This window comes from Sphaerodactylus townsendi, linkage group LG03 (genome assembly GCF_021028975.2).
Source record: "Sphaerodactylus townsendi isolate TG3544 linkage group LG03, MPM_Stown_v2.3, whole genome shotgun sequence".
Classification (NCBI taxonomy): domain Eukaryota; kingdom Metazoa; phylum Chordata; class Lepidosauria; order Squamata; family Sphaerodactylidae; genus Sphaerodactylus; species Sphaerodactylus townsendi.
This window is the reverse complement of record NC_059427.1, coordinates 861,164-888,677: the sequence shown is the minus strand read 5'-3', so window position 1 is coordinate 888,677 and position 27,514 is coordinate 861,164. Positions and strand designations below refer to the sequence as shown.

Below are 27,514 nucleotides of genomic sequence, written 5' to 3'. Positions count from 1 at the left end.
CCGCCCGCCCCACTGAGAGGGCCGAGAGAAGCCTTAACCGGAAGTGGCGCCCTCGTTGGCCAGAGAGGCGCCCCTTCGCCGGAACTGGGCGTGGTTTTTTGGGAGGGACGCCTAAACAGCTTCCGGCGCCGGCCGACTTCCTTTTCCGGCCGCTGGTGGAGCGAGAGGAGCAGCCGCAGCCATGGTACGGGAGGGGGGCCGAGGGGATCTGGCGCCATCCTCCGCGCGGGTCCCCTGGCGAGGGTCGGGGCGGCGCTGGCGGGAGGGGCGGCGCTGGGGCTGCGAGGCCGGCCGGGAAGGGGGGGCGCCCCGGGGTTGGGCGGAGGCTTCTCCCCCACCTCTCCTTTTGAGGCGGGAGGGGGTGGCTCCCCGGCCTCACGACAGCCCTGCACGGGAGGGCAACATGAAAGGGGTGCTTCCCGAAGGGACGAGTGGTCGCGTTGGTGGGGTTCCGTGACCTCAGCTGAGAGCCGGCAGTTTTTGCCTTGGCACAAGGGATGGGCCAACCTGGCAAGACTGTTGTGAATGCAAACCCAGTGTTCTGCTGTGCCTTGAGTTGGAGAAAGGAAGGCCTTTGCTTCTGTGGCCTGCTGCCCCCTCCCCCGGCCCCCTGCTCCAGGTGGCCCCTCCACTCCCCCCGGCTGCTCGTTGGAGCTTGCCCGTGCGGTGGGGGGTTGGGCTCGATGACCCTTGGGGACCCTTTCCAGCTCGGTTGCTATGTCAGATGACGGCCCGCGTGGCGGCGTTGTCATTCCAGGGACGGCTCCAGTTTGCAGCAGGGCAGGGAACGTGCAGGTGGCGTTTCCATTTCTCACGTACACAACGCTGGGCCGCTTGTCGTGTTTACGGGTTTCCGAGGTATTAAAAAGTATTCTTAAAAAAGCGGAGGTTGGCCAGATCTTTACGGGGAGGAGCTGCAAGAAGCAAGGACGAGCAGCAGCTTGAGAGTTGCTCTTTTGAGGGAAAAAGGTCAGGAGCCACAGGAGAAAAGGGCACGTGGGCACAGAAACACCCCTGCCTGCCACACGGCAGGCCACGCACAACGTGGGACACGCCCAGCTCTCCCACTGGGCTTTTGTTAGTTTACTTTATTCTCAGCTTATACCCCTGCAAAGGAGGGCCGAAGGTGGTGAACAGCCGAGGTCTGCAATTGGGGTGTGTTGATTGTCGGGTGGTTTTATTGATGCTTATGTCTCTGCAGGGGTGTTGTTGTTCGCCACCCTGAGCCTGCCTTGGAAGTAAAGGTTAGAATAAAGTTAGGTGACAAAAGTAAAATTAAATAGTTTATTTGCTGAATTGGTTCGATGCTCTTCCCCGTGGGGGCTCAGGGCGTCGTGCAACCTAAAAGCACGATAAATACATCAAAATCATTTTGAAAATTTGTATTTGCAGCACAGCCTCCTAAGAGGAGAGGAGATAAAACCACAACTGCTGGGGGAAAGGAGGGGAAACTGAAGGAAATAAGAGGGGAGGCGGATGTGGAGTCTTCTTGGAAAAGTTGTGTTGCATGTTTTGTGAAACGGAATAGTTTCAGGTGGGATTGCAAATGCCTTAGCAGACCAGGTGCTCGGGAGCAGCAACAGCCGCAGAAGGCCCTTGCTTTCACCTCTTGCATGTGAGCTCCCAAAGGCACCTGGTGGGCCACTGTGAGTAGCAGAGAGCTGGACTAGATGGACTCTGGTCTGATCCATCAGGCTTGTTCTTATGTTCTTAAGGCCATTGCTTTCACCTCTTGCATGTGAGCTCCCAAAGGCACCTGGTGGGCCACTGCGAGTAGCAGAGAGCTGGACTAGATGGACTCTGGTCTGACCCAGCAGGCTCTTTTCTTATGTTCTTATGACCCTTCCCCAGTGTTGGGGCCACCACAAAGAATGCAACTAGAAGAACGATGGATGGTTTTACTCCTGTGCAGAGTGCCTCCATGGCTCAGATGAGGAGACCTCTTGCAGCAGAGCCTAGCAGGAGAGGTGGCCCTGTGGGGTGGGAGGGGGGTCCAGAACCAGTCAGGCCTTGGGAGGGGAGGGCCAGACCTTCTGGGTTGATCTGCTGATTTTCTTGGTCCCTGATAGTAGCTGGGCTGCTACATCCTGCACCAGTTGGGGCATCCAAGTTGCCACGTAGGGTGCGTGGCAGCAGGTGCATAGATCCCTGTGGCCAGTTTACTAATTGATTGGAGTTGGTGGAATGCCTTTTTTTTTGCAGAAGAGTTTAGATTTATATCTCCCCCCCCCCCCCCCCCCCCCCCCGACTTCTCTCCTGTGAGAAGAATCAAGTCAGCTCACAATCTCTTTTCCCTTCCCCTCCCCACAACAGGCGCCTGGTGAGGCCAGTGGGGCTGAGAGAGTTCTGAGAGAACTGGGATTGTGCCCCAGGTCACCCAGCAGGAATGTGGGAGTGGGGAAGCAACTCCAGCTCACCAGATGAGAGCCTGCTGTTCATTTGGAGGAGCAGGGGATCAAACCTGGTTCTCAAGATTAGAGTCCACCTGCTCAGAATCGCTACTCCACGCTGGGTCTCAGATGTGGATCATCAGGTGGCATCTGCAGCAATAAATGTGGTTGTGGGGTCAAATTCAGCCGGACTCCATCAGAAGCGGGCCATCAGATGTCGGGGCTTGATGGACCCCGTGGCTTCGCAATCCCATTCTGGTGCCTGGGGTTTCCATCAGTCTTCTCAGCCAAAATGATGTTTATTTCTCCATTTAAAAAATGCTTTGTACTTCTTAGCTAAATCAGTAATTGCAGTTCTATGAGCTTAAGCAAGTTTTCAGCTAATGGGTGGGATGCTGCGTGGAACAGGAATCCCAGCAGGCCACACAAAACCCTCTTCAGCTGCACTTGTGACCTGTCAGGTTGAGAGGAGGAGGAGAAGAACTTGGGGTCCTTCCCCTGACCAGCAGCAGACGCCTGCTGCTGGTCAGGGGGAATTCCGTCGGAATTCAGGCACACCTGTGATTAGAACCATGACTGGGTTATGACGGATTCGGTTGTGGTACATGGAGGGCGGAAAGAAGAGGAGGAGGCAGGGAGACGGAGAGGCGATGGGAGCCACCAGGGAAGGGAATGCAGGGGCAAAGATTACGCTGTCTGCAAGCCCTTTCCAGTCCTCTCCATGCCAAGTGCCCACAGAGCCCCCACAGTGGTGGGGGTTGAGCGACAGCTGCACCTGCCATAGCGCGTTGAAGGGAGCAAACATGTCTTCTAATCCAGACCCAGGGGATTCAAGTGGCTCTAGCAAGTGAGCCCAGGGGCGTCCGGGGGTGCGTGTGTATTTGGTGAGGTCGCCTGAGCGGTTCTTGCTGTGGGCCCTGGGGTTTTGCACAAGGCCTGAGTGGTGCCTCCTGGCCTCGGACTGAGCCTGCCTGTTCCCTTCCCTTCCTCAGTCGCTCGTGATCCCAGAGAAGTTCCAGCACATCCTCCGAGTCCTCAACACCAACATTGACGGGCGGCGGAAGATCGCCTTCGCCATCACTGCCATCAAGGTCAGCGAGGGGACGGGTGGGGTGGGCAGGGGGCTGCAAACCCAGACACCCAGAATGTTTGTGGGTGTGCTTGGGTAGCGTGTGGGGCGGCATGCCGGGGAATCCAGCCGAAGAGCATCAGGGAGCAGCAGAAGGCCATTGCTGTCACTTCCTGCATGTGAGCTGCCAGGACTCTGGTCTGATCCAGCAGGCTCTTTGTTCTGAGGGGGAGAGAGAGTGGCCCCCACAGGACAGGAGAGAGTTTGGCCCCCACAGGACAGGAGGGAGCAGCCTGGTGATGCCCAGCCACACCTCGCATCCCCCCCCCCCCAAACACACACACTCCAGCCGCTCCTCTCAAGAAGCAGCTCCGTCCCGAAGCTGTTAGAATCATAGAGTTGGAAGAGACCCTCAAGGGCCATCACGTCCAACCCCCGGCCATGCAGGAACACACACTCCCAGAATTGCACTGGCTTCCTTGGCTGCCGCGTCACACTGCTGGCTCATGACTCCCGATCCCTTTCACATGTCAAGCCAGGTGTCCCCCGTCCTATATCTGTGCATTTCATTTTTTCTGCCTAAGTCTAGAATCCTACATTTATCTCTGTTGAAATTCATTTACTTAGTTATGGTCCAGCTCTCTATTCTGTCCGGGTCATTTTGAATCCTGTTGCCGCAGCCTAGCTCCTCCGCTCCTGAGCCGGCCCTTTCCGAGCCTCGCCCCCACTCCTGCCAATTCCTGGGACGCAGCGCCGCGTTGGCCGTCCTCCCCTTGCCCGCTGGTGGAGGCCAGGAGTTGGCACGGTGCCCTGGACAGAGTCCTTAGGGAGACGGGCTGGGCTCTCTGTGTGGCCTCGCTTGAGAGGGCAGAGTTGAAGAGGATGGGGAGGCTGGTGTTGCTGGACTCTGGGGGGGAGGGTTGAAACTGCTGCAGGCTCTTTACCAGCCCCCACCCCCCGCCGCTGAGCTGTCCCCTCTCCTGTCCCTTGCAGGGGGTGGGCAGGCGTTATGCCCACGTGGTGCTGAGGAAGGCAGACATCGACTTGACCAAGAGGGCCGGGGAGCTCACGGAAGACGAGGTGAGTCTCCAGCTCCTAACTCTGATTAATCCGTGGCAGAGTCTCCCGTGAAAAAGTCTTGTCTCTGCCTGAGAACTCGGACAGCCACGGCCTTCCTGGGCATTTGGCATCTCTCTGGCTGAGGTGCTGGCCGTGTGTCAGAGGGTGCCCTGTGGCGGTGTGCCCCCAGTGCGGGTGGACAAGACCCTGCCAGCCCCTCTGCTGCCTTTGAGGGGCACTGACTGCTGCCAGGAGAAAGTGGCCAAAGGGAGGGGGTGTCTCTGGAGCAGTGGGTCAGAAGCCCCCGCTAGGGGGTAGCAGGTGGAGTTTTGGGCTGCCAGTCCTTTCAGGGATCCTACTGGCTGAGGTGCCCGTTCTGGGGCCCCCTTCCCCTTTCTTGGGGGGCCCCTGCCTGACTTGGGGCTCTGCCTGGCCTCCACTCTTGTGGCTGGGGTCGGACCTTCTTACCCCCGGTGGTCTCTGCCGCCCCCTGCAGGTGGAGCGCGTCATCACCATCATGCAGAACCCCCGGCAGTACAAGATCCCGGACTGGTTCCTCAACAGGCAGAAGGACGTCAAGGACGGGAAGTACAGCCAGGTGAGCTGGGGGAAGGGGGGGCTCCCTGCTGCTGAGGCCCCACTGAAGGAGCGGCGCCTGGTTCCCAGATTGGGGGGGGGGGTTCCTGGGGATGTCCTCCAAGGCTGGAAGGTCTGAAGAAGGGCGAGGGAGTGGCCTATGTTCAACTCAGGTGTGTCTGTGAGGGGGGGATAGTGAGGAGGGGGCCATTCTGAGCCCCGGTGGCAAGTAGATTTTGAGGGGTGTATCCTGATGAGGGCTGGATTTGCCCACTGGCCGCGTTTGCTCTTTCGGGGCTCCCAAGTACGGCTGCAAGACAAAGAATCACCCCCAAGGCTGGCTGTGGCCATGGGGGGGGGGCTTTTTATCCTCCACTGACACCTCCCGTCCCCTCCCTCGTAGGTCTTGGCCAACGGGCTGGATAACAAACTGCGCGAGGACTTGGAGCGCCTGAAGAAGATCCGGGCTCACCGAGGCCTGCGTCACTTCTGGGGGTGAGATGTGCAGGGGGCGCGTGTGCAGGGGTGATAGTGGGGGTGGGGGTGGCAGGTTCCCCTGCCCCTGCTGACCAGCCCCCCTTCTGTCCTTTCCTTGCAGCCTGCGTGTCCGGGGTCAGCACACCAAGACTACCGGCCGCCGTGGCAGAACCGTGGGCGTCTCCAAGAAGAAGTAAACAGTCTTTATGTGCAAATAAAAAGTGGTGTCCTCAGTTCTGCGGCCTCATCCTTGCTCTGGGGAGGGGGGGACGGGGACGTCAGCATCTTACTTCCTGGTAGCTGGAGAATGAGCTCCCCAAGGCAGGGCTCCTTATTCCTTTACACACACCCCAAGGCACATCTCCCCCTCCCTTTGAGTGTCTGCGCATGTTCTGTGCACCCTATAACAGGCCGGATACACCTTTCTGCGTGTCGATTGTGGCGTCTTTCCCTGCCTCTCTGGGATGTCCAACGGATCAGAGGAGGGCCTGGCTTTTGGGGTGGATCCCTGGCAACCAGCTCTAGGGCAGACCTTGCTCTTTTTTGGGGGGGGGGGCGCTCGGATCTGCCATTTTCTGCTAGGAAAGGGCCCTGGGGCAGAAGGCCAGCTCTGCCCTTGTGGTCTCCCTGGCTTGGGAGCAGGTGGGGTGGGGGAGGGCTCGACTGAGTGGGGCTGGGGTGCCCCCAGAGGGCTCAGCCGTCTGCCTGGGACTCAGCGAGGGGTCATTTCATTTCTCTGGGGAGGCTGAGGCAGCTGCCCAGCTTGGGGGGTCCTGGCTGCGAGGCTGCAGGACAGTCTCAGCCACAGTCTCCCAGACGGAAGGGCAGCGCTCCTTGGCTGTGGGGCCGTGGCCGTGACTTTCCCGTGGGTCTCCCCCTCGGTCCTCTGAGTTTGGTGGCTGACCTGTGCTTTTTTAAAGGGGGGCTTTGAAGCTTGGATCTCCAAGGAGGGGCAAGCAGGGTTGGCTGAGATCCACAAAGGGGGGGAGGGGGTGGTGGCAGTCATTCTCCCCACTCATCCGTTTTAACTTCTTTAGATCCGTGAGGGCGTGGGTTACCCAGTTTTGGGTCCAAAGGAGTCCCGGGCCGGTTTCGTCTTTTTTAAAACTGGTTTTGCTTTTCCCCTGGGAGTTTAGCTAGCCTTCCCGGGGACTGCAGCTTCCGGGTCTTTTGATCCTCCCCCTAAATCAGGGGGGTGCCAGCCGCAGCATTGGCTACCTGGGACTGGTATGCAGGGAGTATCTTGCCCCTCTGTGTGCTCCCCCCACCCTTCCCTTGGACCGGGGATCTTCTTCTGCCTTTGAGGGCCGGCAGGTGAGGCTGCAGACCAACAGGGGAAGCTCTACCCCCACCTTTTCTACTGGGAGAAGCTGTACCAGCGCAGCAGCATTTCAAGAGGAGGCCGACCTGCGACAGGAGCCAAAGGGTTAAAGTGCAGAAGGAAGTGGGGGGAGGCAGTGCCACGCTGTCAGGTCCCTTCCTGGAGGTAGGAAATGAGGGTTCCAGCCCCCCATTGTGCTCTTTCCTCCCCTGGGGGAGTCAAGTCTCTGCTGGGGAAGGGAGAACGGGGCGGCCAACAACTCTGGCTCTGGATTACAGGGCTTGGATGCCGTGTTGGGGGGGGGGAGCTTTTGCCTAAAGCTGAGAGGGCAGCCCTCCCTTTGTGGAATGTCCATCATGGGCAGGTTGTCCTGTCCCCTGCAGAATGACCTGGGGCTGCCCCATAACCCCCATTCAGCAGAGGGGAGGGGGCTCTCCACAGGTTGCCTCCCCCCCTTCAAGAGAGCCCATCTCGTGTTTTCAATTTTTCTGTAGTGTAGTTCTTGCCCCAGATTCAACCCATCCTTCTCTGGGTTTTTGCACAGGATCCTGCCCAGGATCCTGCCCAAATCCTGCCCAGGATCTGCTTGATTCCGTGGGGGTGGGGGTGATAGACCCCATTTTGTTAAGGTTGCCAACTGGCCTAGAGAAAAATGTGTCTCAATGGAAACGGGGACAGTGGCTCACAGCTTGGAGGGTACCGCTGGATCCTTATGCGTGGTTGGAGGCTCTGCTCTCCCTTAATCAGCTCCGGCTGGCCACAGTGATCTCTGCTGTGATTATATTCAGCATAGACTACCATAGTGGGCTTTAGGTGGGGCTGCCCTTGAAGACAGTCTGGAAACTTCAACTCATCCAAAACGCAGCAGCTGGGCCAAGGCTGGGCAGGATACATGGATCGTATTATTCCAGTGAGCCAGCATGGAGTAGTAGTTTAAAGTATCAGAATAGGATCTGGAGAACCCAGGTTTGAATCCCCACTTGTGACCTGGAAGCTCACTGGCGACTGTGGGCCAGTCACGCGCTCTCACCCCGGACCCCGGCAGGCATTTGGATGGGAAGAAGGCCGCCAAAGAAGACCAGGGTCATGACAGGGAGGCAGCCCATGGCAAACCACCTCTGAACCTCTCTGGCCTTGAAAACCCTGCAGCAGAGGTGTCAAACTGTGGCCCTCCAGATGTTCATGGACTATGATTCCCATCAGCCCCTGCCAGCAATGCTAGCAGGGGATGATGGGAGCTGTAGTCCATAACATTTGGAGGACCACGAGTTTGACACCTAGGCCCTAGGCCTACAGGGTAGCCATGAAGTCAACAATGAGCCCAGCGCTGATAGATTTGCACTTGTTCCCCGCTGTGAGTTTCTGCACACCGTTCAAAGTTCTGTTTTCTTCCCTTTGAGGCCTTCGGGGGGGGGGGGGGGGTCCCAGAAGACTTAATTTATCTTTGATTTGATTTTTACCCCACACTTCCCTGGCACAAGCCGGGCTCACGGTGGCCAACAGCTAGCATTTGCTCCTAGCAAGACCTGCTGCTCCCGTACTGTCCGCCTGGCAAGCCCAAAATATTCCGAGAGACCCGTCTCATCCAGCACACTCTCTTTTTGAACTGTTGCCATCCGGCAGACGATACAGGTCTATCAAAACTAGGACCAAGAGGCTTAGAGACAGCTTCTACTCTAGAGCTGTGGCGATGCTGAACTCCGCAGCTTCGTGTTGATGTGTTTGGGGCTGTGTAGGGATGGGTGGAGGAAGGGGAAAGGGAGGATGGGGTATGAGTGTGAAATTGTGTGCATCGAGGAATGCTGCTGTAAATTTCGTTGTGCGTGCACAATGACAATAAAATGCTTATTTATTTATTTGGCTTATATACTGCCCTCCCTTGGACGGCTCAGGGCGGTTCACAACAGAAATATAAACAGTAAACCATAATAATTCCGCACCTATAGTACTGGTCCTTAAATTTAAAAGTAGCGCTCAAATTATAACCTTTCCATTATAAATACAATAAAATACAGATAAAAATACAGATGGCGCCCCGTAACTTAAAATTCCCCTATTCCTTATGCTTATGCAAGCCCCCCCGGGGGGTGGGGTGGGGGAATCTGTCTTTAGGATCTCCATTCCCCGAAGCTCATCTGGGAACCAGGAAACTGCAATTAAAAACCGTTGCACCAATAAAAACGGATCTCAACATTAGAAAATGACGAAGTCAAAGCAGTGGCAACTGTGCAGATGAAAGAGGGCAGCCCAATTCCTCCCTCCCCTTTATTGGGAGAATGTGCTCTCCCAGGCTCCGGCTCCGCTTGGAGGGGAGTCCAGTTCCGGGCTTTGCAGCCTCTGCCGCCCATTCCCTGGCCCCCTTCCCGGCCGGTTCTATTCCAGTCCGCTTCAGGCTCCCTTCCCGGTCAGCTCCACTTCCGCACTTTGCACCCCGCCCGTGCACTTGCCCCGGGGGCAGGTCTGGCGTTCGCAGGGGAAGACTCAGCCCCCCCCCTCCCGGGCACCAGCAGCCCCCCCATGGCAGCAGCCGGGACCCCCTCCGGCGTCCAGGTGAGAGTCGGGGGGGGGGGGCAGAAAGTGACCACGGGCCAAAATGGGGGTATTCTGGGAGGGGGGGCTCAATAGACTGGGGCAACCGGGGGGGGGAGTTTGGAAGAGGACATCACTGTACTCGGGGTGGGGGGGGCTCCTGGCAAGAGGGGGGCTGATCTGGAAGGTAGGGAGGGGGAGTTGGCAGGAGTTTGCAAGAAGGCCAAGAGTTGCCCAGGGGAAGGCGGGGCGGCGTTTTGGAGCCACAACCCCCCCCCCCCACACACACACACACCGCCGGCCCGGAGTTGCTGGGGGGTGCCGAAGGGGGGTCTCCTTCGCGGCCGGAGGAGGGAGGGGGGCGGAAGCTGGCCCGTTCGCTGCGCCTCCTGCTGGACGGGACGGGCGACCCGGGGGGGCCGCTCTGCGCCTTCCGCCACCCCCCCCACCCCGGGACCCCCAGCCTGGGCGGGACCTCCCGGCAGCCGAGTGGGTGAGTGGCGGCGGCGGCGGACGGCGGGGCGGGCGCGCCTTCCTGGTGCCCGCGGGACACGTGTCTGCCGAGCCCGTCTCGTGTGCATGCGCCGGCAGGGCTGAGGCTCAGGTGCGTGGCCCGGTCGTGACCCGCTGCGCTCCGGGGGCTGCCTGGCCCGGCTCCTCCGCCTGCTCCGACGGCTGGTGTGTGTGGGGACGGAGGTGGGGTTGGGGGGGGGGGTCTGGCGGTGGCGGGGCTCGGAGCGCCCTGAACCCCACCTGCAGCCCGGGGATGGGGGGGGGGGGCAGGAATCCGGGCGGGCCGGTTTTTGGGGAAGTCCTGAGGGCGGGGAGGAGGAGGCCGGGCGGAGGCGAGGGCTCCTCGCGAGGCGGAAGGAGAGGCTGCGAGCGCCACAGGGAAGGGGAGCAGGCCCGGTGTCGCCGGGAGGGGGAGTCCCGTCCTGCCCGCCGCTGCACCCCCGCCCCCACCCCCGCGACTTCGGGGTCCCCCGCTCTCCCGCCTCCCCTCCCCCTGGGTTGCCGGTGGGGGTGGCGCTCAGGGGCCCATGAAGGTGTTCCTCCGCCTGGGGGGCTGCCTGGAGGCGGGGGGGTCGCCCGAGGGGGTGCTGCTCACCCGCACGCGCTGGTATTGCCTGCCCGCCAAGGTGAGCGCGGGGCGGGGATTGGGGGGCGGCTGCGCGGGGCCGGCCGGGGTGGGGCTCACCTGTCTCTCCCCTCGCCCCCCACCCCAGGCCCCAGTGACGCTGTGGGAGGAGGCCGGCGACGGGGTGGTCTACGCGGTCAGCTGCCGCTCGTCGGGGGTCGCCTCGGAGGTGAGTGGGGGGCGCCCGTGGGGTGGGGAGCGGGCGGCGGGAGGGGGGCGTTCTGGAGCCTTGACGCCCACCGGCCTCTTTCCGCAGGGCCCGGAGTCGCCGCCGTCGGAGCCCCCCCGGGGCCGGGCGCTGAAGGCGGGGTCGCTGCCGGGGCTGGTGCGGCACCTGCTGGCGGCGGGGGCGCTGGGCGACCCCACCTACGTGCCCGCCTTCCTGGCCACCTACCGCACCTTCGCCGCCCCCAGCCGGGTCCTGGCGCTGCTCCTGGACAGGTAAGGGCGCTGCTGTGGGATGGGGGGGGGGCGCTTGCTGGGGGGCCTCTGCAGGAAAGGGGGGCCCTTTAGGGGGGGGGGCTCGTCCTGCAGAAGCCCTTTCAGCCTCCCTCCCTCCTGCCTTCTCAGCCTCCAGGCGCTTGAGGAGTCCCCCTCCGACGTGGCTCCAGAAACGCCAGAGCTGCAGCGGTGAGTGGCTGCGCCGCCCGCCCCCCCTTTGCTTGCCTGAGACTCCGGCCTGGGGGGGGGGGGTCCCCTTCATGCCCTGCAGCTGCTCTCCCCCCCCCCACCTCTCCCTCTTGCTTCGCAGCACAGAATAGCCCGGCTGGATCAGATCCCAGACTCTGGCCTTCTGCACAGCCCACCAGAGAAGGCCAAAGTCTTGTTTCCCCCGGCATGTAATCCAATATTCAAAGCTATGCTGCCCCTGTACATGGAGGCTCCTTGCCTGACAGACACTGCTGGGTTTCTCAAACCACGATTTTGGCTGTTCCTCCTTTAAACCCAGTCCTGGTGATTGTTCTCAGTTCATCCAGCGGCAGTGAGTTCCACATTGTTACCGTACTTATCTGCTGCGTGGGGGGAAACTCCTTTCTTTTCTTTTTCTTGAACCTATAGGGTCTCTCTCTCTCTCCCCGGTTTATTCTTTGTTTGTTTACTTCATTCACACCTCTCATTTCTTACCAACGGGGACGCAGTGCGGTTTGCATCCCTTTCTTATGCTCCACTTTATCCTCACGACGGCCCTGTGAGGCAGGTGTGTGTTTGGCCATAGGTCACCCAGCAAACTTCCGTGGTGGCTGAGGATTCAAACCTGCGTCTCCCAGACCCTTGGCCTAGTATGACATTCTAACCACGACACCTGCAGTTCAGGCACCCCAAACTTATTCAACTTCGCCCCCATCCCACGTGATGGTCTTTTGGTGGTGGGTCATCCTGCTCGGAGGCGGGAAAGGGGGGTCTCTGATCACCGGCCATACGGTGTTGGGGCTGTAACCCCCCTCCCCCAGCAACTCACCACAAGTCTCATAAGGGCCTGTCATGGCGGCTCTGTGGTGGTGGAAGAAAGGCGCTCTGAACACGCTCAGAAGCCCTGTCCCCGTCACATGTTCTCTGCACTTGAGGTCTAGGGCTGCCCCTTTTCAGCAGTTCAGACGGAGGCCGGAACTCCCCGACCCCTCTGCTCTCCCCACAGGGCGCTGGGCCCCCTCCTGTGCTCGTGGCTGGATGGGTACCCGGAGGACTTTGTGGGCCTGGAGCCCAGCCTGGGGGAGCGACTCTTGGCCCGCCTGCGCTGGGCGCTCGGGAGCGGGTCGGAGTACGAGAAGGGCCTCACCCTGGCCCCGAAGGAAGGTGCCCCGGAGACGCGGGAGGAAGACGAGGACTTCGTGGAGGATCAGGACCCCGACCCCCGTTACGTCCTGGGCCTGCAGGCGGACGAAGTGGCTGCCCACCTGACCGCACAGGACGCCGTGAGTGCTCATGGGTGGCGGGGAAGGGCGGCTGAGCCTCATGCCAGGCCCCGAGGGCGAGGGGGCAGCTGGGCTCGGCGCTGTTTTTGAAGCGTCTCGACCTTCCTCTCTGTGTGGTTTGCAACGAGGACCAGAAATGCGGTGGGCTTGTTTTGTGCTCAGAGGAAGCCCTGCAGTGTTGGCCAACTGGGCCGCCTTCCGGGTGACCTCAGAGAGGATGCCAAACAGCCTCCGGCGCGGCTCACGGGTGTGTCTCTTGCCCTGATATGTAAAGGCTGCATTGAGAACTTGCATAAATTATGCATGCAGTCTGGTTTGTGGTTGTTGTTGTTGTTGTGCGTGCAGGTAATAGATGCTCCATGATTTATTCTGCTGTCACCGAGGAGAGGCGGACGGGGTCTGGGGCTCCGGCTTCTCCGAGTCCTACTTAGCTTTGCGGGGCAGGCGTTTCCAAGCACGCGTCGGCAGTCATGAGGTCTAGAACCTGGTTTCGGAGAACACAGCCGACCTCCGTCCTCCTGCTTATCTGTGTAGTCACAGAATCTGCACCGATGCACTGTAGGGGGGTCAAATTAAGGTCAAATCCCGCTGTGGGTGGGGTGCCCCGTTGCCACGTCCAGCCTGGGAGACCCCTGCAGATTTGGGGGCACTGCTTGGGGAAGGGGACGCGATACCTTAGTCCCCCACCCGCAAAGCTGAAGCCGTTTTCTCCAGTCAGTTGTGATGCAGAAATATGTCTGGGTTCCACCATAGTAATTAAGGCAGGTGTACAACAGGTAAAGACCAAAGTAATTACAGCTAGGGGTGGCCAACCTATGGTGCTGCAGATGGCAGGGGCTGATGGGAATTGTAATCCATGAACCTCTGAAGCCCCATAGGTTGGCTACCCCTCAAAATGCATACAAATACTCACAAAATGAGCAATATGTAAGCCAATAATAAATTGGAATGCAATTCTATCTTTATTTTCCTGGTAACAACTCAAACTATTGTCAGAGCCCCTTGGGGATTGGGCAGTCTATAAATTCAAATAATAAATAAATAAAATAAATTACAACAGGTGGTCATGCAGGCTGTTTGGCGATAAAATCTCTGGATTTGGTTTTTGTTTCGATGATTCTTTTTCAAGTGATGTATCGGCGCGTATTCAAACAAGTGCATCTCGCTTGTCCGCTCTGTGCCCCCTTCCGCAGGAGCTCTTTCTCCGCCTGGTGCCCCACGAGTGCTTGGGCTCCCTCTGGTCCCAGCGCGCCAAGAAGGGCCACGAGGGGGCCTGCCCCACGGTCCGGGCCACGGTGGCCCAGTTCAACCGGGTGGCCAATGCGGTCGTGGCCTCCTGCCTGAGCGACACGGGGCTGCGTGCCACACAACGGGCCCGGCTCCTGGAGAAGTGGATCCGCGTGGCAGAGGTGGGCGCCCGTGCAGGTCCTCCGTGGCCTGGGCAGGACCCTCCCCCCAGACCCTGGGCCTCCACCCCCCAGCCAGACTCAGCTCCAGCGTCCCCCTCCCCTCTGTCCTCCTCTCCAGGAGTGCTTCTGCCTCCGGAACTTCTCCGCCCTCTACGCCGTGGTCTCCGCTCTGCAGTCCACCCCGCTGCATCGGCTCAAGCGCACCTGGGAGGAGATATCCAGGTGGGGGCAGGAGAAACAGCCGCCGGAAACAGCTGTCCCGCACTCCCCTCCCCCTTGCAAACCACGGATCATGGCCGCCTGCCTCCAGCCATAATGAGGCTCAGGAATGGGAGGGGGTGGGAGAGCGAGCAAGGAAGGGTTGAGGAAGAAGGACTTGCCCTGTCCCCAGCTTGAGAACAATCCCAGGCCCAGATGCCCCGAAAGGTCCTCACTGTGACCGGAGGGGTGGGCTAGACTGAGTGGCCCCCGGGGCATCCGGCCGGGATTTGAACCTGTGTCCTCCCAGTCTAAGGTGGGTGCAGTAGGGGCATTCCCACAGAGGTTGGGGAAGGGTCTTCATCTTACAGAGGTCACAGAACCAGCAGACACCTTGGGCTCCCGTCTGTTGGCAGCTACCCACCCCTCCTTTGAGCACCCCTTGTTTGGGGTGGGAAGGGGGGCTGGGCTGTCCTTCCTGGGGCTGACTGTCTCTGGGCCCTGCTGTCCCCCCCCCCCCACACACACACAGGGACTGCGTCCACCTCTACGGGGAGCTCAGCGCCATCTGCTCAGAGAAGGACAACTACCGCCAGAGCCGCCAGCTCCTTTTCCAGGTGGGCAGCGGCAGGATCCACCCCCTCACCCGCCCTCCTGTCCCGCTCTGCTGCGTGGAAGGTGGGGCGGGGGCCTCCCTTCCCATTCGGTCCCAGGGACCCCTCGGCCCACCAGAACATCTGAGTTTTCTCTGCCTTCTTCCCCCTGCCCCACAGGAAGGCTGCCCTAGTGCTGAGCCCACCCAGCGGAGGCATCAGCGGAAGAGCCCTGAGCAGCGCCCCACGGTGAGGTCTGGCGGGGATGTGGGGAGGGGGGGACCGTTCTTTGCCAGGGCGGGGGCAGCAGGTTGAGCAGGCTGGGCAGAGGGGGTTTTGCCAACTTGAGCGGCTGAGCCCTGAGCAGACCCGGCCGGGGGCTCCGCTGTTTGGGGTCTCTCCTGGCCTGACTTTCCTTCCTCTCTCGCCTACTTCTAAGGGCGTGTGGTCCCTGCATTCTCGGCACTTTCCCCTGAAGGGACTCCAGGATGCTGGACGTGGCCACACGGAATCGGCTGGAGGTGAGCGGGGCGGGGCAGTGTCTGTTGTCCCACCAGGAACAGACAGTGGTATTTGAGGGGGGGGGGAAAGGTGTTGGTGTTTGCAGGGTGGGATGGTGGGGGCTTGTGGTACCTTCTGCAGCTTAGTCACACGTGCAGCAAACTGTCCTGGGGAGCTCTGGGAGATGTGCCCCCTCCCCAGGCGACAAGAAGGGGGACAGGGCCTTGGGGGCGCATCTGACCCCCATCCCCGAGCAACTGCCTCTTCAGACAAGGGCAAAGTGGCCAGTGTGTTCCTTGCAACGTCATTTTTTCCTGGTTTATTTATTTCGTTGCCCATTCCCATGATTCACCCCCCCCCCTCCCGCACTTTCCTCCCTGGTGGGGACCCAGATTAGCTTTCATCATTCTCCTGCCCTCACAACAGCCCTGAGAGGTTGGTCAGGCTGAGAGGGTATAACTGGCCCAAAGTGACCCAGTTTGCTCCTGTGGCCGAGCAGGTATTCGAATGTGGGTCTTTCAGATGCTCGTCTGACCCTGTGTCCCCTGCCCCAGGCTCTCTCTGAATGGCTTTGCTGGAGGGGGTGGGCGGGGTTTGGAGTTGAGGTGGTTTTCTTGTCTTGTCCTGGGGGAGGTCTAAGATAAGGTATGAGGTTCTGGACTAACCCTCCACCTGTGTGTTTGTGTGCCTCTCTCTGCAGAACGGGTACATCAATTTTGAGAAGCACCGAAAGGTACGTGTGTTGGCCGGAAAGGGGGGAGGAAACGAAAGGGTTACCCCCCCCCCCACACACACACACACCTCCTGGAGAAAGGGGACCACTCTTTTGCTTTTCTCTTCCCTGCCAGGAGTTCGGGAATCTTTGACGCGAGTCTCGCGCTCTCTTGCAGGCTGCCTGGCCGCAACCACGCCTCTGAAGCCGGGACCAAGCGACCTTTCCAAAGGCCGCATGGCTGCAGCGCCTCCCCCGCCTCACTGAGGCCCAGAGGTGGGGGCTTCTGTTTGAGTGTCCCCCCACCCTGCCCCGCTGCCCACGCTCTTTTATGTTTTCAAAATCAAGAATCTTGCCCTGCTGTCCAGAGGGCCATTTTCCTTGCCTGGGGTGTCAACTGGAGGCCTGACGAAGTCCTGCCTCCGGGAGGACGAGTGTTTTGCTGAAGGAATTTTGGAAACGTCGCCATCTATCCCTCTCTGCCTCCAGCACTTCCCCTCCTGGCTGCTCTTCTGCCCCACAATGTGCCAGAGAGGGCTGTGTTTGACCGCTCATATGAGCACATTGCCGGTCCATTCCCAAGTTCAGACTCTTTGGGGGCTTCTTATGAGTATCCGGGGAGCAGGGCGCCATGCATGAGCCCTCGCTGCCTTCGTGGGCCCGTGGGCTGAATCGCAGACAGCTGTCTCTGACACCGAAGTTAGCAGCTTGGGCCACCGCTGAGCATGCACAGAGTGGCATAAGAACGACTGGAGACATATAGCTCAAACACAGAGATGGTGTATTTACTTAGTAGCTTTATATACAGTGTAAACGGACAGAGCCTTTGGCTTAAGGTCTGTCCACATCACTGAGCCTCGCTCACTTATATACAGTATAATACAATGTAGTAGCAAATGGCTACTGCAGTTACAAGCCACAGGTCTCTTTATACAAGAAGCTGATGCAATCCTTGCTTTTCCTGCAAGCAATTAAGGTAATCGAGGTTCCGCCAGGCAGCTGCTACACGTCCAGCTCTTGACAGCCTCGTCCACCAGCTGGCCAATGGGGCTTCGGAGTCCCCCAAGCTGCCTCCCAGGTCCAACGGCCCCAAAACTGCCACAGGCAGGGCTGTGTTAGCCACAAGTTAGGGACAGACTTTTCCTCGGTTTCTCTTGCCTGCCCCCCCATCCCGCCCTGTGGCGGCTTCTCTCCTCCAAAGCTCTCCCATTGAAGTCTGTCACCAGACCCACAGCGGCCCCTCCGGAATGCGGAAGGGGGGGGTCTTTCTGACACGCCGGCTCTCTCTTTCTGTCTCCCCCCACCCCAGCTACCAGCTCTCTTGTGCTATTGAGCCTCTCGGAGAGGGAGGAACCCCCACCAGACACGTGAAGCCCTCCGTGGTCATCACCCACTGCACAGAGTGAGAGAAGGGGAGGGAGGGAGGGGTGGGTGGGGGTCAGGGGCGGCTGCCAAGTGCCCCCTCCCCCACGCCAGGCCTGGCTGGTGTTTCTGGCCTCCCCGCAGCAGAGGGGTCCGGCTCACCGGCTTCCTCCCCTCTCCTTCCTTCTCTGCAGCGTGCTCGCCTCGATCGGCATGTGCGGCCCCACATCCTGGGACAAGCCCGGCTCCCCCCAGACGCCGCCTGACCTGCTGCTCTCCTCCGCTCCTTCCCTGGCCCAGGTGGCTGCCCCTTCCCCCCCCCCCCCGGTTCTCCTGCACCCCCCGGCTGTGACACGCGCGGGCACTGGGAGAGAATGCACAAAGGCCCCAATTATGAGGCTGGTTCCTTTGGGTGGGAACCTGGGAGCCCGGCTGCTGCTGCCAGACCGTCAAGAGTGGCACTGCGGGCGCCTTCCCTGGCATCAGGCCCTGGCACTCGAGTGCTTCCTGCTCTGGCTGGCAGAGGCTGCCCAGGGTCTCGAGGCCTCTCCCAGCACCGGCCCTCTGTGCCCCCTCAGACTGTGGAGGGACCAGGGATCAGGCCCTTCTGCATGCAGGCCGGGTGCTTCGTCCCGTGCCCGCCTTCCCTGCATGGACTCTGGCGCTCCTCCTCCTCCACACCCTTTCCCCCCCACCCCCACTAACCCTCACTTGCCTTTCCCCTCCCCCCAGCACTTGAAGTGGCCCTCCGTTTCCGCCCTCGACACAGCCCCAGAGCACGACACCCCCTCCTCCCCCACCGGCCTGGCCCCCCCTCCTGCTACCGGGGGCACCTTCATCCGCGGACACCGGCGCTCGGCATCCTGTGGGTCAACCCGCACCCCAGGGGGCTCCTCCGAGTGCCGCTTCATCCGGGTGCGCATGGAGCTGCAAAGCGACATCCTCTACAAGAGCGTTGTGGTGAGCAGAGCCCCGTCGAGGATCCTGGCCTGGGGGGCTAGAAGGAATTACGCGGGAGAGGCTGGGAAATGGGGAGGGGAGACCCTTCTAGAGGTCCAAGTGAGTCTCTGTGCTGTGCTGGTGTGTCCTCATTGTAAAAAGGGCCCCAGAAAGCACCCAAGAGAGAAGTCGGGAGGCTAGTCGAGCTGAGACCCCAGGGAGGGGCCCGTCCGTCTGGTGAACGCAAGAGCAGCCTCCGGACTCACCCAGGGGCCGACCGATCACAACAGAAGGACTGTCCAAAAGTCCAGCAGAGGACAACCAGAATGATTGGTCGGTCAGGGGGTGCCCTTGCCATGAGAGAGGAAAGCGCTGAGCCGCTCTGGGATTTTCTTCTTTCTAGTCTTCAGAAAAGAGACAAGGTGGGGGGGGGGGCATGATAGAGGGCTTACAAAATGACGGAAAGTGTTGAGAAAGTTTTTTTTTTTTAAATCATCACCCAAAATACTGGAACTCAAGAAGACCCATTGAAACTGGTGGGCAAAAGAAATATTTCTTTGCATAGTGAGTGATTCAATTGTGTGATTTGCTGTCAGGGAATATAGCAATGGTCCAGCGGCATAAAGCGGCATAAAGCGACACCCCCGGGGACAAGGCATTTTATCATGATCACCCGAGGAGCCCCTAAATTCTGTCAAAGCGCAGGGTTAAAATAACAGCCCTCGTGAGCCCGTGGGACTCCCTGCTGATGCCTTTCAGGACGGCCCGTCTGTTCCCTGAGGCCACTTCCAGAGGCGGTCAGGAGGCAGCGGAGAGTCGGCTTTTATGCCGATAGGGCTTTAAGGTTTATACCTTCTAGGTGCCATTTATGAACCGATCCTTGCTGGGGTAAAATACAAATGCCTGCTTCAGAGAAAATAGACAAATGAAGTAAGCTACCAGTATCCTTTGCGGATTACATTTGTTTCTGTGTTTCTGCTCATGCTCAGAGCACCTGTCGACATGGAACTTAATAAGGACCAGTTTTCTGGCTCCAGGGGGCATCTGGGAGAGGGGACTTGTCAAAGCAAAGAGTGACACGAGTCCCCCCCCTTGCTGCTGTTGGCAGGTGACCAGCCAGGACAAAGCCCCCGCAGTGATCGCGAAGGTGCTGGAGAAACACAACCAAGAGGGCAGCCTGGCCCCCCACTACGGACTGGTGCAGCTCCTGGGCGAAAGCCGAGGTGAGGGCTGGGCTGGGGGGTGGGGCAGACCAGGGGGAAGCCACTGGCTGTCGAGCGTTGCAGGGTGGGGGGCTTCCATGGACGGTTTGGGAGAGCCCCCCCCATCTCATTTTCCCATGGGGAGCCCAGTGGGGCTGAGGGAAGGGTCCACCTGTGCGCTCCTCCCGATGGACGGAGGGTGTTCCCCGCGCATCAGGCTTCAGAGCTGCCTCCGTCCTGACCTGGGGGTTCTCGGGGGTGAGGGGGGGCTGCATCTCCACCTCCACTTGCTTCTGAAGACCCAAATGGACATCCGGGTGAGGGCAGCCGGGCACTCCTGGGTTCCACCTGTTGGGTTTAGTAGCAATCTGGGCAGCAGCCCAAAACGTGGCCCCTCCAGGATGAGGCAGCCCCCGGTGGCTGCGGACATTGTGATGAGTTGGGCTGTGTGGGAGTGTGGGCGGGGGTGTGTGTGGGTGGTGGGAAGGCAGCTGCTGGCTGCTCCCTCCATTGGGCTTCTACTTCACCAGGCGCCCACCTCGATCGCTTCTCTCTCTCTCTCTCTCTCTGTCGCCCGCGCAGAATTGGCCCTGCCACCCACGGCCAACGTCTTCTACGCCATGAACAGCTCCAGCCTGGACTTTGTGCTCCGCCGGAAGCGCCCGCCAGATGCCCCGCCCCCGCCGCTGCCCCCTCCCCGGACCCCACGGCCACGGGACACGGACGCCCACGCCACCTTCCCAAAGATCAAGGCCACTGGGCGCAAGATCGCCAAGGCCTTCTTTTGAAGGGGGGACTGGCCAGCCCCACACGCAGCTGAGACTCTGTGCTGTCGGTGGCCGTACTGGCACGAGGGCAGCACGACCAGCCCACTGGAAAGGGACCCGGCAGCGCCTGAGGGGTCTCTGCTGCTCTGCTTCAGGGGTGCCGACGGGCCAGGGTTTTTGCGCCCTTTGCTGCAGCTGTTGCCCCCCTGGACAAGCAGATGTTTCCCAGAGGCTTCGCGGCACTCGCCATGCCGGGCTGCAGGAGCCAGGGGAGGAGACTGGGGGTGCCTCCAGGGTGCCCGAGGGGTTCCCCGCCCTCAAAGGGCTCTCCGGGTCAGGCCGGGCTGCTTGGGGGAAGGAGGGCTTTGCTGGGCTGCTGCTGCAATGGGGTCTTTCTCGCGCTCTTCTGAGCGTCGCTTGTGCCGTCTGCCTGGGCACCTCCCTCCTTGCCTGGACAGGAAGTGGGGTGGGGGGCACAGGTGCTCGCCCCCTCCTTTTTCAGCGTATCAAGGCTGGGGGGAGGGTCTTCCTCTGGACCAGAGATACACCCTCATGGGTCTGATGGAAACAATTTCTCAGGGAGTCTCGGGGTGGGGGGGGAGCTGAGATGCAAACTTGCTGTTTCTGATCTCGCTTACCCCACATATATGGGGGGGAGAGGAGGTGCCCCCCTTCCTGGACACAGCTGGAAGACCTCTGTGCACTTAACACTAATGTAACAAAGACTTTGGGGGGAGGGGGTAGTTTCTGCCACAAGCAATAAGAGGTCCCCTCCCCAGTCTCTTGCAAAGGCAGGATGAGCCCCCCCCCCCTAATCCCTTCTGTACCAAAGAGTGTTGGGAGGAGAGGGTGGTGCTGATGGCCCTTGCCTAGCGGGGGGGGGGGGGGGGCAGGGGCTGCCTGGCATTTGCGAAGATAGGGTAAGATAGGGTGGTGGATAACTACTTTAATAAATAAACCTCGCCCAGTTTTGAGAAGTTTCTGGCTCCTGTCGGCCTCTTGGGAAGCCCCCCTGACTGCCTTGGAGGGCGGCGGCATCTCCTCCTTTGGGGGTTTTGAGTTGGAGGTTGGGTGGCCATCTGCCCGGAGTGCTTCGATTGGGCATTCCAGCGTGGCCGGGGATCTAAACTCCGTGGCTCTGGTGGTCTCCTCCAACTCTACACAATCTGGAAAAGTTGATCTCTTCCTCTCTCCCGCACCGTGTCTCAGCCAAGCAGAACCCCACGGTTGGATGCAGCTCCTGTTCTGGATCTTTTAACAGCTCCAGGAGACAGAGAAATTTGGCTTGCTTCTGCCCCCGCTCCCGCCCCACCTTTTCTTGATGGCAGAGCAGTGGAGGGTTGTGAGCACAGTTGCTAACTGCTCTTGGCTGCGACAGCATTAGGACAAGACCTTTTCCATTGTGTAGAAAAAAGATGTTGTTTGCCTGTGCCAGGAGGGGCGTGTGCGACATACCTCCGTGCACATCGAGCGCCTGAAATTCCTTGCTGGAGGATGTAGCCATCACAGTGGCTGAGACTGACTCACGAAGGAGAGGCACATCCGTGGCATCTAGCCACGGCGGCGAAGGGAGCCTCCACAAATAGAGGCAGTCAACCTCTGAATCCCAGAAAGCAACGGCAGGGGAAGGCCTCAGGCTCTCTGCCCTGTTGTTGGCCCTGCAGAGGGTCTGAGAGGATGCTAGACCACATAGACCCTCCCTGGCCTGATCCAGCAGGGCTCATCTGATGTTGTTACTCTCCTCCGAGCCGAATGCCTCTGAGTAGAAGTCCATAATAAAGGGGCAGCTGGTCGAGATGCCATTGGACCTTTGTCGGTACGGAGAAAGTCAGTGAGAGGCAAGGCAAGTTGGGCACATTGAGGAATAAAGTCTCTGTTAAAATTGGCGAAGCCGAGGAAGGACTGCAGCTGTTTGCGGGTAGCGGGAACAGGCCGGTTCATGACTGCGTCAACTTTTTTTGGATCCATTTCTAACCCAGCTGCTGATACACGATAGCCTAGAAAAGCCAGTTTCTCTTGATGGAAAGCACACTTGGATAATTTGACACAGAGAGAATGATCAAGCAACCGTTCTAGTACTTTGCGAACTAGGTGGATATGCTCCTCCTCAGTTTGAGAATAGATTAAAACATCATCCAAATACACAACCACTCCTTGGAAAAGCAGGCCTTGGAGAACTTCATTTATCAAAGACACAAAAACCCCGGGAGCCCCGGCTAACCCGAATGGCATTACAGTATATTCGTATTGGCCACATTTTGTGTTAAAAGCTGTTAGGTGCTCAAAACCTTCAGCAATCCGTACTCGATAATAAGCTTCACGTGAATCCAGTTTGGTAAGGGCTCCCAGCCACTCTTTGGGATGAATAGGAGCCCAGTTTAATACCCAGGCCTTGGGATCAGCAGGTGCCCTTCTTTGCGTTGTTTCCAAATGCCCACAGGGCTCTTTCACAGATGGAGTTTGGCCAGCACATGGCCCTCCCCACTCATTCTCCTGGTACTGCCAAGTCTTTCCTGGCAACTCCCGTCCCGCATCCTTGTGGGGGAGAGCGATCCCCCATGCACCAGGGAGGGACGCCTGCTATTGCTAGCAGAGAAAGGCCATCGAGGAGGGCACGGGAAGGGTCAGGCTGGCATTGGGTACGAGGACCCCACCAAGTCTGTGCGCCCCCCCCATTCTTCAAAAGGGGCACAGTGGGCCAGGCCTTGCACCTCTGCCTGTTTAAGCCACGCCCACTCACTCGCTCATTTCCTGGGCCTGGGGTGGCCACGTCCAAGAGGGGCTCACGCCTTAGTCTGTTCTAGGTGGGAAGTCCAGTGTGGAAGCCCAGCAGGATTCTGTCCACCACAACCACTAACCAAAGACTGCCACTGGGGGTGGGGGTGGGGGGGCTTTCAGCAGCACCCTGCGGCAGGCCACTGGTGGTCGGTCGGAAGCAGTCTTGTTGGCTCGGACTGACAAGTTCTCAGGCGGGGGATGGGGGGGCCCGCTCATATCACCCACTGTCAGTCTCCTTCCGCCTGGAGAGGAGGCTGCGGATTGAACTCGTGGCCTCCGGCATCCAAGGCAGCAGTTCCTCCGCGTAGACAACACCCTTCCCACACGCAGCCCTGCAGGGCATCCTCAACCACAGCCCCCACCCCCCAGTTCCTCTCACAGAAGATTCTCATTCCGAGGATCAGGAGAGCCAGAGCACCAGGGTGGGGGGGGATCTCCCACCATGTCCTTTGGAGTGGGTGAGTGAGGAGTCCTGACAGAGACTTGACCTGACTTTTATTTTCAAACAGCAAATTAACAGCTACAGCATAATGGCGAGCTCCATGTCCACCCCACCCCACCCCACTTGGCACAGTCCTGGTTGGGGGTCCAGAGGGGGGCTCAGGCCTTGACAGCCCCCTTGGTCTGGGCCTTCTGGAACTCTGCCTGCAGCCGGGCCAGGCCCTCCCGCTGCTGCTCCGACTTCTTCTCGTAGTCCTGCATCTGCGCCTCGTACCGCTTGCTGCAAGAGACACCAGAAGCCGCCACTGCAGCGCTGAGAATGCGAGGTGGGAACCCCCTGGGGGGCGGGTCTTATTCAGCAAGCCCTGACCCTGCTCAGACCCACTACGTCAGGCAGAGGGTCTGCCAAAGAGGGCACCTCGAGGCAGCCCCGCGGCTTCCAGAAGACCCCCGGCAGGAGAAAGGAAACCTTGAGATACACAGCTCCTGAACACTGAGGCTCTATTTCGTTCCTGGGGGAAGAAAGCTCATTCTCTGGCAAACAATGTTTTTCACATCATGTCTTCTCATAAGCCAGGAGGGGCTGGGAATCTGTGCCCCCCCCCCCCATTTTCATCCCTTATTCGTTTAATCTGGAACTACACATACAGAGCCAGAAAATTCCCACAGCTAAGGCTCTGCCACAGCTGGCCACCCGGAGGGGAGGGGGCACACAAGAAAATCACCTTCCGTGCTGCTGCAACGGGCCCTGCCCTGTGGGCAGGAGAAGTCATTCTGGCTGTTCACCAAATACAGGAGCCCTTCCGGTGTTTGGCCCAGCCCTGATTGGCTGGCCACTGTTATTCTAGCAAAACTCCCCCCCCCCATCACTGCCCCCCATCCTTGAGTTGGGCACACAGGCTACAAAGTGCTCCCTTGGGCACGCTCATGGCTATTAGTTACAATAGTGAAATGGAACCTCCATGTTCAGCTGCAGTATACCTCCAAGTGCCGGCGGGAACACATGAAGGTGCCTTATTCTGAATCAGGCGGAGATCTTTCCCCGCACCTCCGGCCGGGATACGCTGCTGCCAGGGATTGAACTCGGGGCTTCCTGTGTGCCCAGCGGGGGGTCTTCCTCCGAGCCGTGGCCCCTCCCTCGCTTACCCCCACATCCCTTTCTGGTCTGGGCTCTGATGTCACACTTTAAACTGGAAGTTCCTCGAGGCAGGGACCTGGCTTCCCGAGCTGGCCATTCCGGAAGGCGGGGGGAGGGGAGTTCCTAGACTAGCCCCCTCAGCGGATGCCCCCCCTGCCCCCGAGGGACTCACATTTCCCCTGCGATGTAGTCCAGCCGCTTGCCCACCGTGGCCTTCGCCTCGTCCGTGTCCTGCTTCACCAGCACCGGCCCAACCAGCTTGTAGACGGGGTTAGAAGGAGTCCAGGAGGTCCAGTTCCTGGGGAGGGGAGGGAGCGCCGTCAAGGGAGGGGAGGGCCATGCAAGGGGCGGGGGGGGGGGGCTCCCCCTGGGGCGAACGTGGCCCAGCCACTCACCTCCTTCACAATGTTGTTCTCCGTCAGCTGCGCCTCCAGTTTCTGCCGGGAGGTCATGCACTTGCTGAGGTCTGGGAGGGGACCAAGGGCAGAGCAGCCGTTCTCAGCTATGGCAGGGCCTCTGCCCCCAAGCCTTACGCAGGGCAGAAATGGGGGGTGGGCAGCCCCCCCCCAAGACAGCCCGTGAGGAGCCTCTTTCCAAGGTCCCCTCCTCCTCTTCAGCGCCAGGGACGCAGGGGGTGCTCCAGAGGACTCCTCCAGGACCCAGACTAGCAGCCCCTCTGCAGGCAGCCCCCTCCCCTGCGGCTCTCCCACCCACCCCCCAGTTTCAGAGGAGGGGTCAAGTCCAAACCAGGCTGCCTCCTGGAGGCCCCACCCAGACCCCCGGGCAGCAGGTGGAGGGGGCAGCGCCAGCCCACCCCCCCATCCCTGGCCAAGGGGCTGTCCCGAAGCATCTGGCCGCCCCCCCCTGGCTGGAGAGCAGTGATGCTCACAGGTCCCCGCCGCACGAAGTTCCCTTCCAGTGTGTGACTAGCGGAGCCAGCCTTCTCAGACCACAGACTGGCAGCCCCGGGGTCGCGCGGGGAGGGGGTCTGCCGGGGGGGGGAGGGGGGTCTCCACCTTTCTGCAGCTGCTGGTACTTCTCCAGCTCCCCCTGCAGCTTCTTCTGCAGCGCCTCCGCCATCGCCCCTGCGCGGACAGGGAAGAGACCCTCAGCATATTGGGGGGGGGACGGACCTCCCCCCTCCCCATCTCACCTCCCCATCTCACGCAGGGCAGCCTTGCCGGGGGAGGGGGCTTCAAACAGAGATCCCCCTTAGCAGGCCCCCCCAAGGCGCCCCTCTGCACCGGGATGGGGGCCGCCCGCCGCCCCGCCCCACAATTCACGACCGCTCCTCCTCCCCCCCATCCGCCTACCGGCCGCCTCCACCACGAGCCGACCCTGTCCCAGCGTTGGGAGGCGGGGCCGGAAGTGGAGGAACAGCTCTGGCGTCACCTCCGCCCGCCCCCAAGATGGCGGAGGGCGCGTCGGGGGGATACCGGATGTTCAGTTATTTATTTTCATTCATTATATCAGCGGTTTCTAACTGCGGCCCTTCAGAGGTGCGCGGACTACGATTCCCATCAGCCCCTGCGAGGATGCCCAATGGCCGCTCTCGCAGGGGCTGATGGGACTCGTAGTCCATGCACATCTGAAGGGCCGCGGTTGGAGGCCCCGCATTATACCCAAGTTCATTCATTTTTGTATCGTTAGACAGACAGACAGACAACACACACACACACACACACACACACACACACACACACACTGCAAAAGAAAAAAAATGTCAAAGTGATGTGAAAAAGGGAATTTCAGGTGTCGAACCCCAGATATTAAGAGCAGGATACGCTGCATCTGTGACCCTCTGTGTGACTCAGTTGCCAGCTCCAGGCTGGGAAATTCCTGGAGGGTTTTTGTGGGGGGGGGAGCCTGAGGGGGGAGGAGGCTTCAATGGAGCATCAGGCCGTCGAGCGCGACCTCCCGACCAGCCATTTTCTTCCAGGGAGCAGATTCCTTGTTGCCTGGAGATTATTTGCAATAGCGAGATCTCTCCAGCCTTTACCTGGAGGTTGGCAACCCAATGCATGACCCTCTGACCCTTATAAGGGGGGGTCACAGTGTTCTGGGTCTCCCATCTGAACCCTGGGGTGCGCTTCAGCCAGGTGCTTTCCTTCACGGGCGGTGGGAATAACCATGGATGTGCATCTGTTGCCCTTTCTGTGCATGCAGAATAATGCACTTCCAATCCACTTTCAATGCGCTTTGAAGCTGGATTTGACTGCGTGGAATAGCCAGACCCACAACTGTGAAAGTGGACTGACTGTGCGTGTGCAGAAAGGGCCCTGTGTTTTGGACAAAACAGTGTGGAGAATAACCCCTTCTTTTAATCTTCCAGGGTGGGGGTCTCCCTCCATTTTGAGTTCAGAGAAGACCTCCGTTGCTCACAGCAGGCACAGCGCTCCTTGGTTTAAGTGCCAGGGCTCATCTACAAAGTTGCAGCCCTTTCTCCCTCTCCCTCTTGGGGTTCAGCCCCTCTCGTGGCCTGCGGGCAGGAAACCCCTCACCCCAGTCTCTCTTCCCAGGAATCAAACCCTCCCAAGAACAGGGCTGGCAGATCAAGGGAAAGGAATCCCCACCCCCCACCCCCCAAATTGGGAGTCCACATTTGTGGATTCTGGCATCGGCCACAATCTGATCTGTCTGCAGCCAAGGAGTGAGAGGTGGGGAAAAAGATTTTGTCTGCGGCACAAAACAGGCCACTGGGTACAGCAGTGGTTCTCAACCTTCCTAATGCTGCGACCCTTTAATACAGTTCCTCACGTTGAGGTGACCCCCAACCCTAACATTTAGCCATTTTACAGATGGAGAACACTGATGCAGAGAGTCTTAGGCGACCCCTGGGAAAGGGTCGTTTGACCCCCAAAGGGGTCCCGACCCGCAGATTGAGAACCACTGAGCTAAAGGCACAGGCACTATTCCAGTCACAGTCCAGAATCATAGAGTTGGGAGGGACCAGAAGGACCATCAAGTCCAACCCCCCTGGAATGCAGGAACACACAGTCAAA

General features: G+C 59.7%; 5 protein-coding genes across 5 annotated transcripts in view; 2 read left to right on the top strand and 3 right to left on the bottom strand.

Annotated features, from left to right (window-relative positions):
* The window catches only part of LOC125428777 (zinc finger protein OZF-like), a 798,123-nt gene that overhangs the window by 356,906 nt on the left and 413,703 nt on the right, over window positions 1-27,514 (bottom strand). The window lies entirely within an intron of this gene.
* On the top strand, window positions 29-5,804 carry RPS18 (ribosomal protein S18). The gene is made up of 6 exons (XM_048489570.1): window positions 29-184; window positions 3,383-3,481; window positions 4,453-4,539; window positions 5,015-5,116; window positions 5,498-5,589; window positions 5,693-5,804. The coding sequence occupies exons 1-6, from the start codon at window positions 182-184 to the stop codon at window positions 5,766-5,768; spliced, it is 459 nt and encodes a 152-aa protein (XP_048345527.1). The 5' UTR covers window positions 29-181; the 3' UTR covers window positions 5,769-5,804.
* On the top strand, window positions 10,365-21,122 carry RGL2 (ral guanine nucleotide dissociation stimulator like 2). The gene is made up of 17 exons (XM_048490822.1): window positions 10,365-10,560; window positions 10,648-10,728; window positions 10,816-11,000; window positions 11,130-11,189; window positions 12,196-12,472; window positions 13,666-13,881; window positions 14,000-14,103; window positions 14,612-14,696; window positions 14,853-14,921; window positions 15,112-15,193; window positions 15,874-15,889; window positions 16,093-16,161; window positions 17,195-17,287; window positions 17,442-17,547; window positions 17,980-18,207; window positions 19,295-19,409; window positions 19,971-21,122. The coding sequence occupies exons 1-17, from the start codon at window positions 10,462-10,464 to the stop codon at window positions 20,174-20,176; spliced, it is 2,091 nt and encodes a 696-aa protein (XP_048346779.1). The 5' UTR covers window positions 10,365-10,461; the 3' UTR covers window positions 20,177-21,122.
* Window positions 23,412-25,935, bottom strand: PFDN6 (prefoldin subunit 6). Its single transcript, XM_048489576.1, is given in 6 exon segments — window positions 23,412-23,654; window positions 24,685-24,788; window positions 24,790-24,810; window positions 24,908-24,978; window positions 25,529-25,597; window positions 25,826-25,935. Coding segments are annotated over 5 exon segments (381 nt in total). The 5' UTR covers window positions 25,593-25,597; window positions 25,826-25,935; the 3' UTR covers window positions 23,412-23,533.
* WDR46 (WD repeat domain 46) overlaps window positions 25,662-27,514 on the bottom strand; it is an 11,730-nt gene continuing 9,877 nt past the window's right edge. Inside the window, exon 14 of the mRNA XM_048490812.1 lies at window positions 25,662-25,688. Within this exon, the coding sequence (XP_048346769.1) occupies window positions 25,662-25,688 (27 nt within the window). The remainder of the gene's footprint in view (window positions 25,689-27,514) is intronic.

Coding starts and splice junctions, on each gene's coding strand:
- RGL2 (XM_048490822.1), top strand. CDS start 10,462: ATGAAGGTGTTCCTCCGCCTGGGGGGCTGCCTGGAGGCGGGGGGGTCG. Junction 13,882..13,999: donor AGTGGATCCGCGTGGCAGAG/GTGGGCGCCCGT, acceptor CCTCCTCTCCAG/GAGTGCTTCTGCCTCCGGAA. Junction 18,208..19,294: donor TCCTCTACAAGAGCGTTGTG/GTGAGCAGAGCC, acceptor TGCTGTTGGCAG/GTGACCAGCCAGGACAAAGC.
- RPS18 (XM_048489570.1), top strand. Junction 3,482..4,452: donor TCGCCATCACTGCCATCAAG/GTCAGCGAGGGG, acceptor TGTCCCTTGCAG/GGGGTGGGCAGGCGTTATGC. Junction 4,540..5,014: donor GGGAGCTCACGGAAGACGAG/GTGAGTCTCCAG, acceptor CGCCCCCTGCAG/GTGGAGCGCGTCATCACCAT.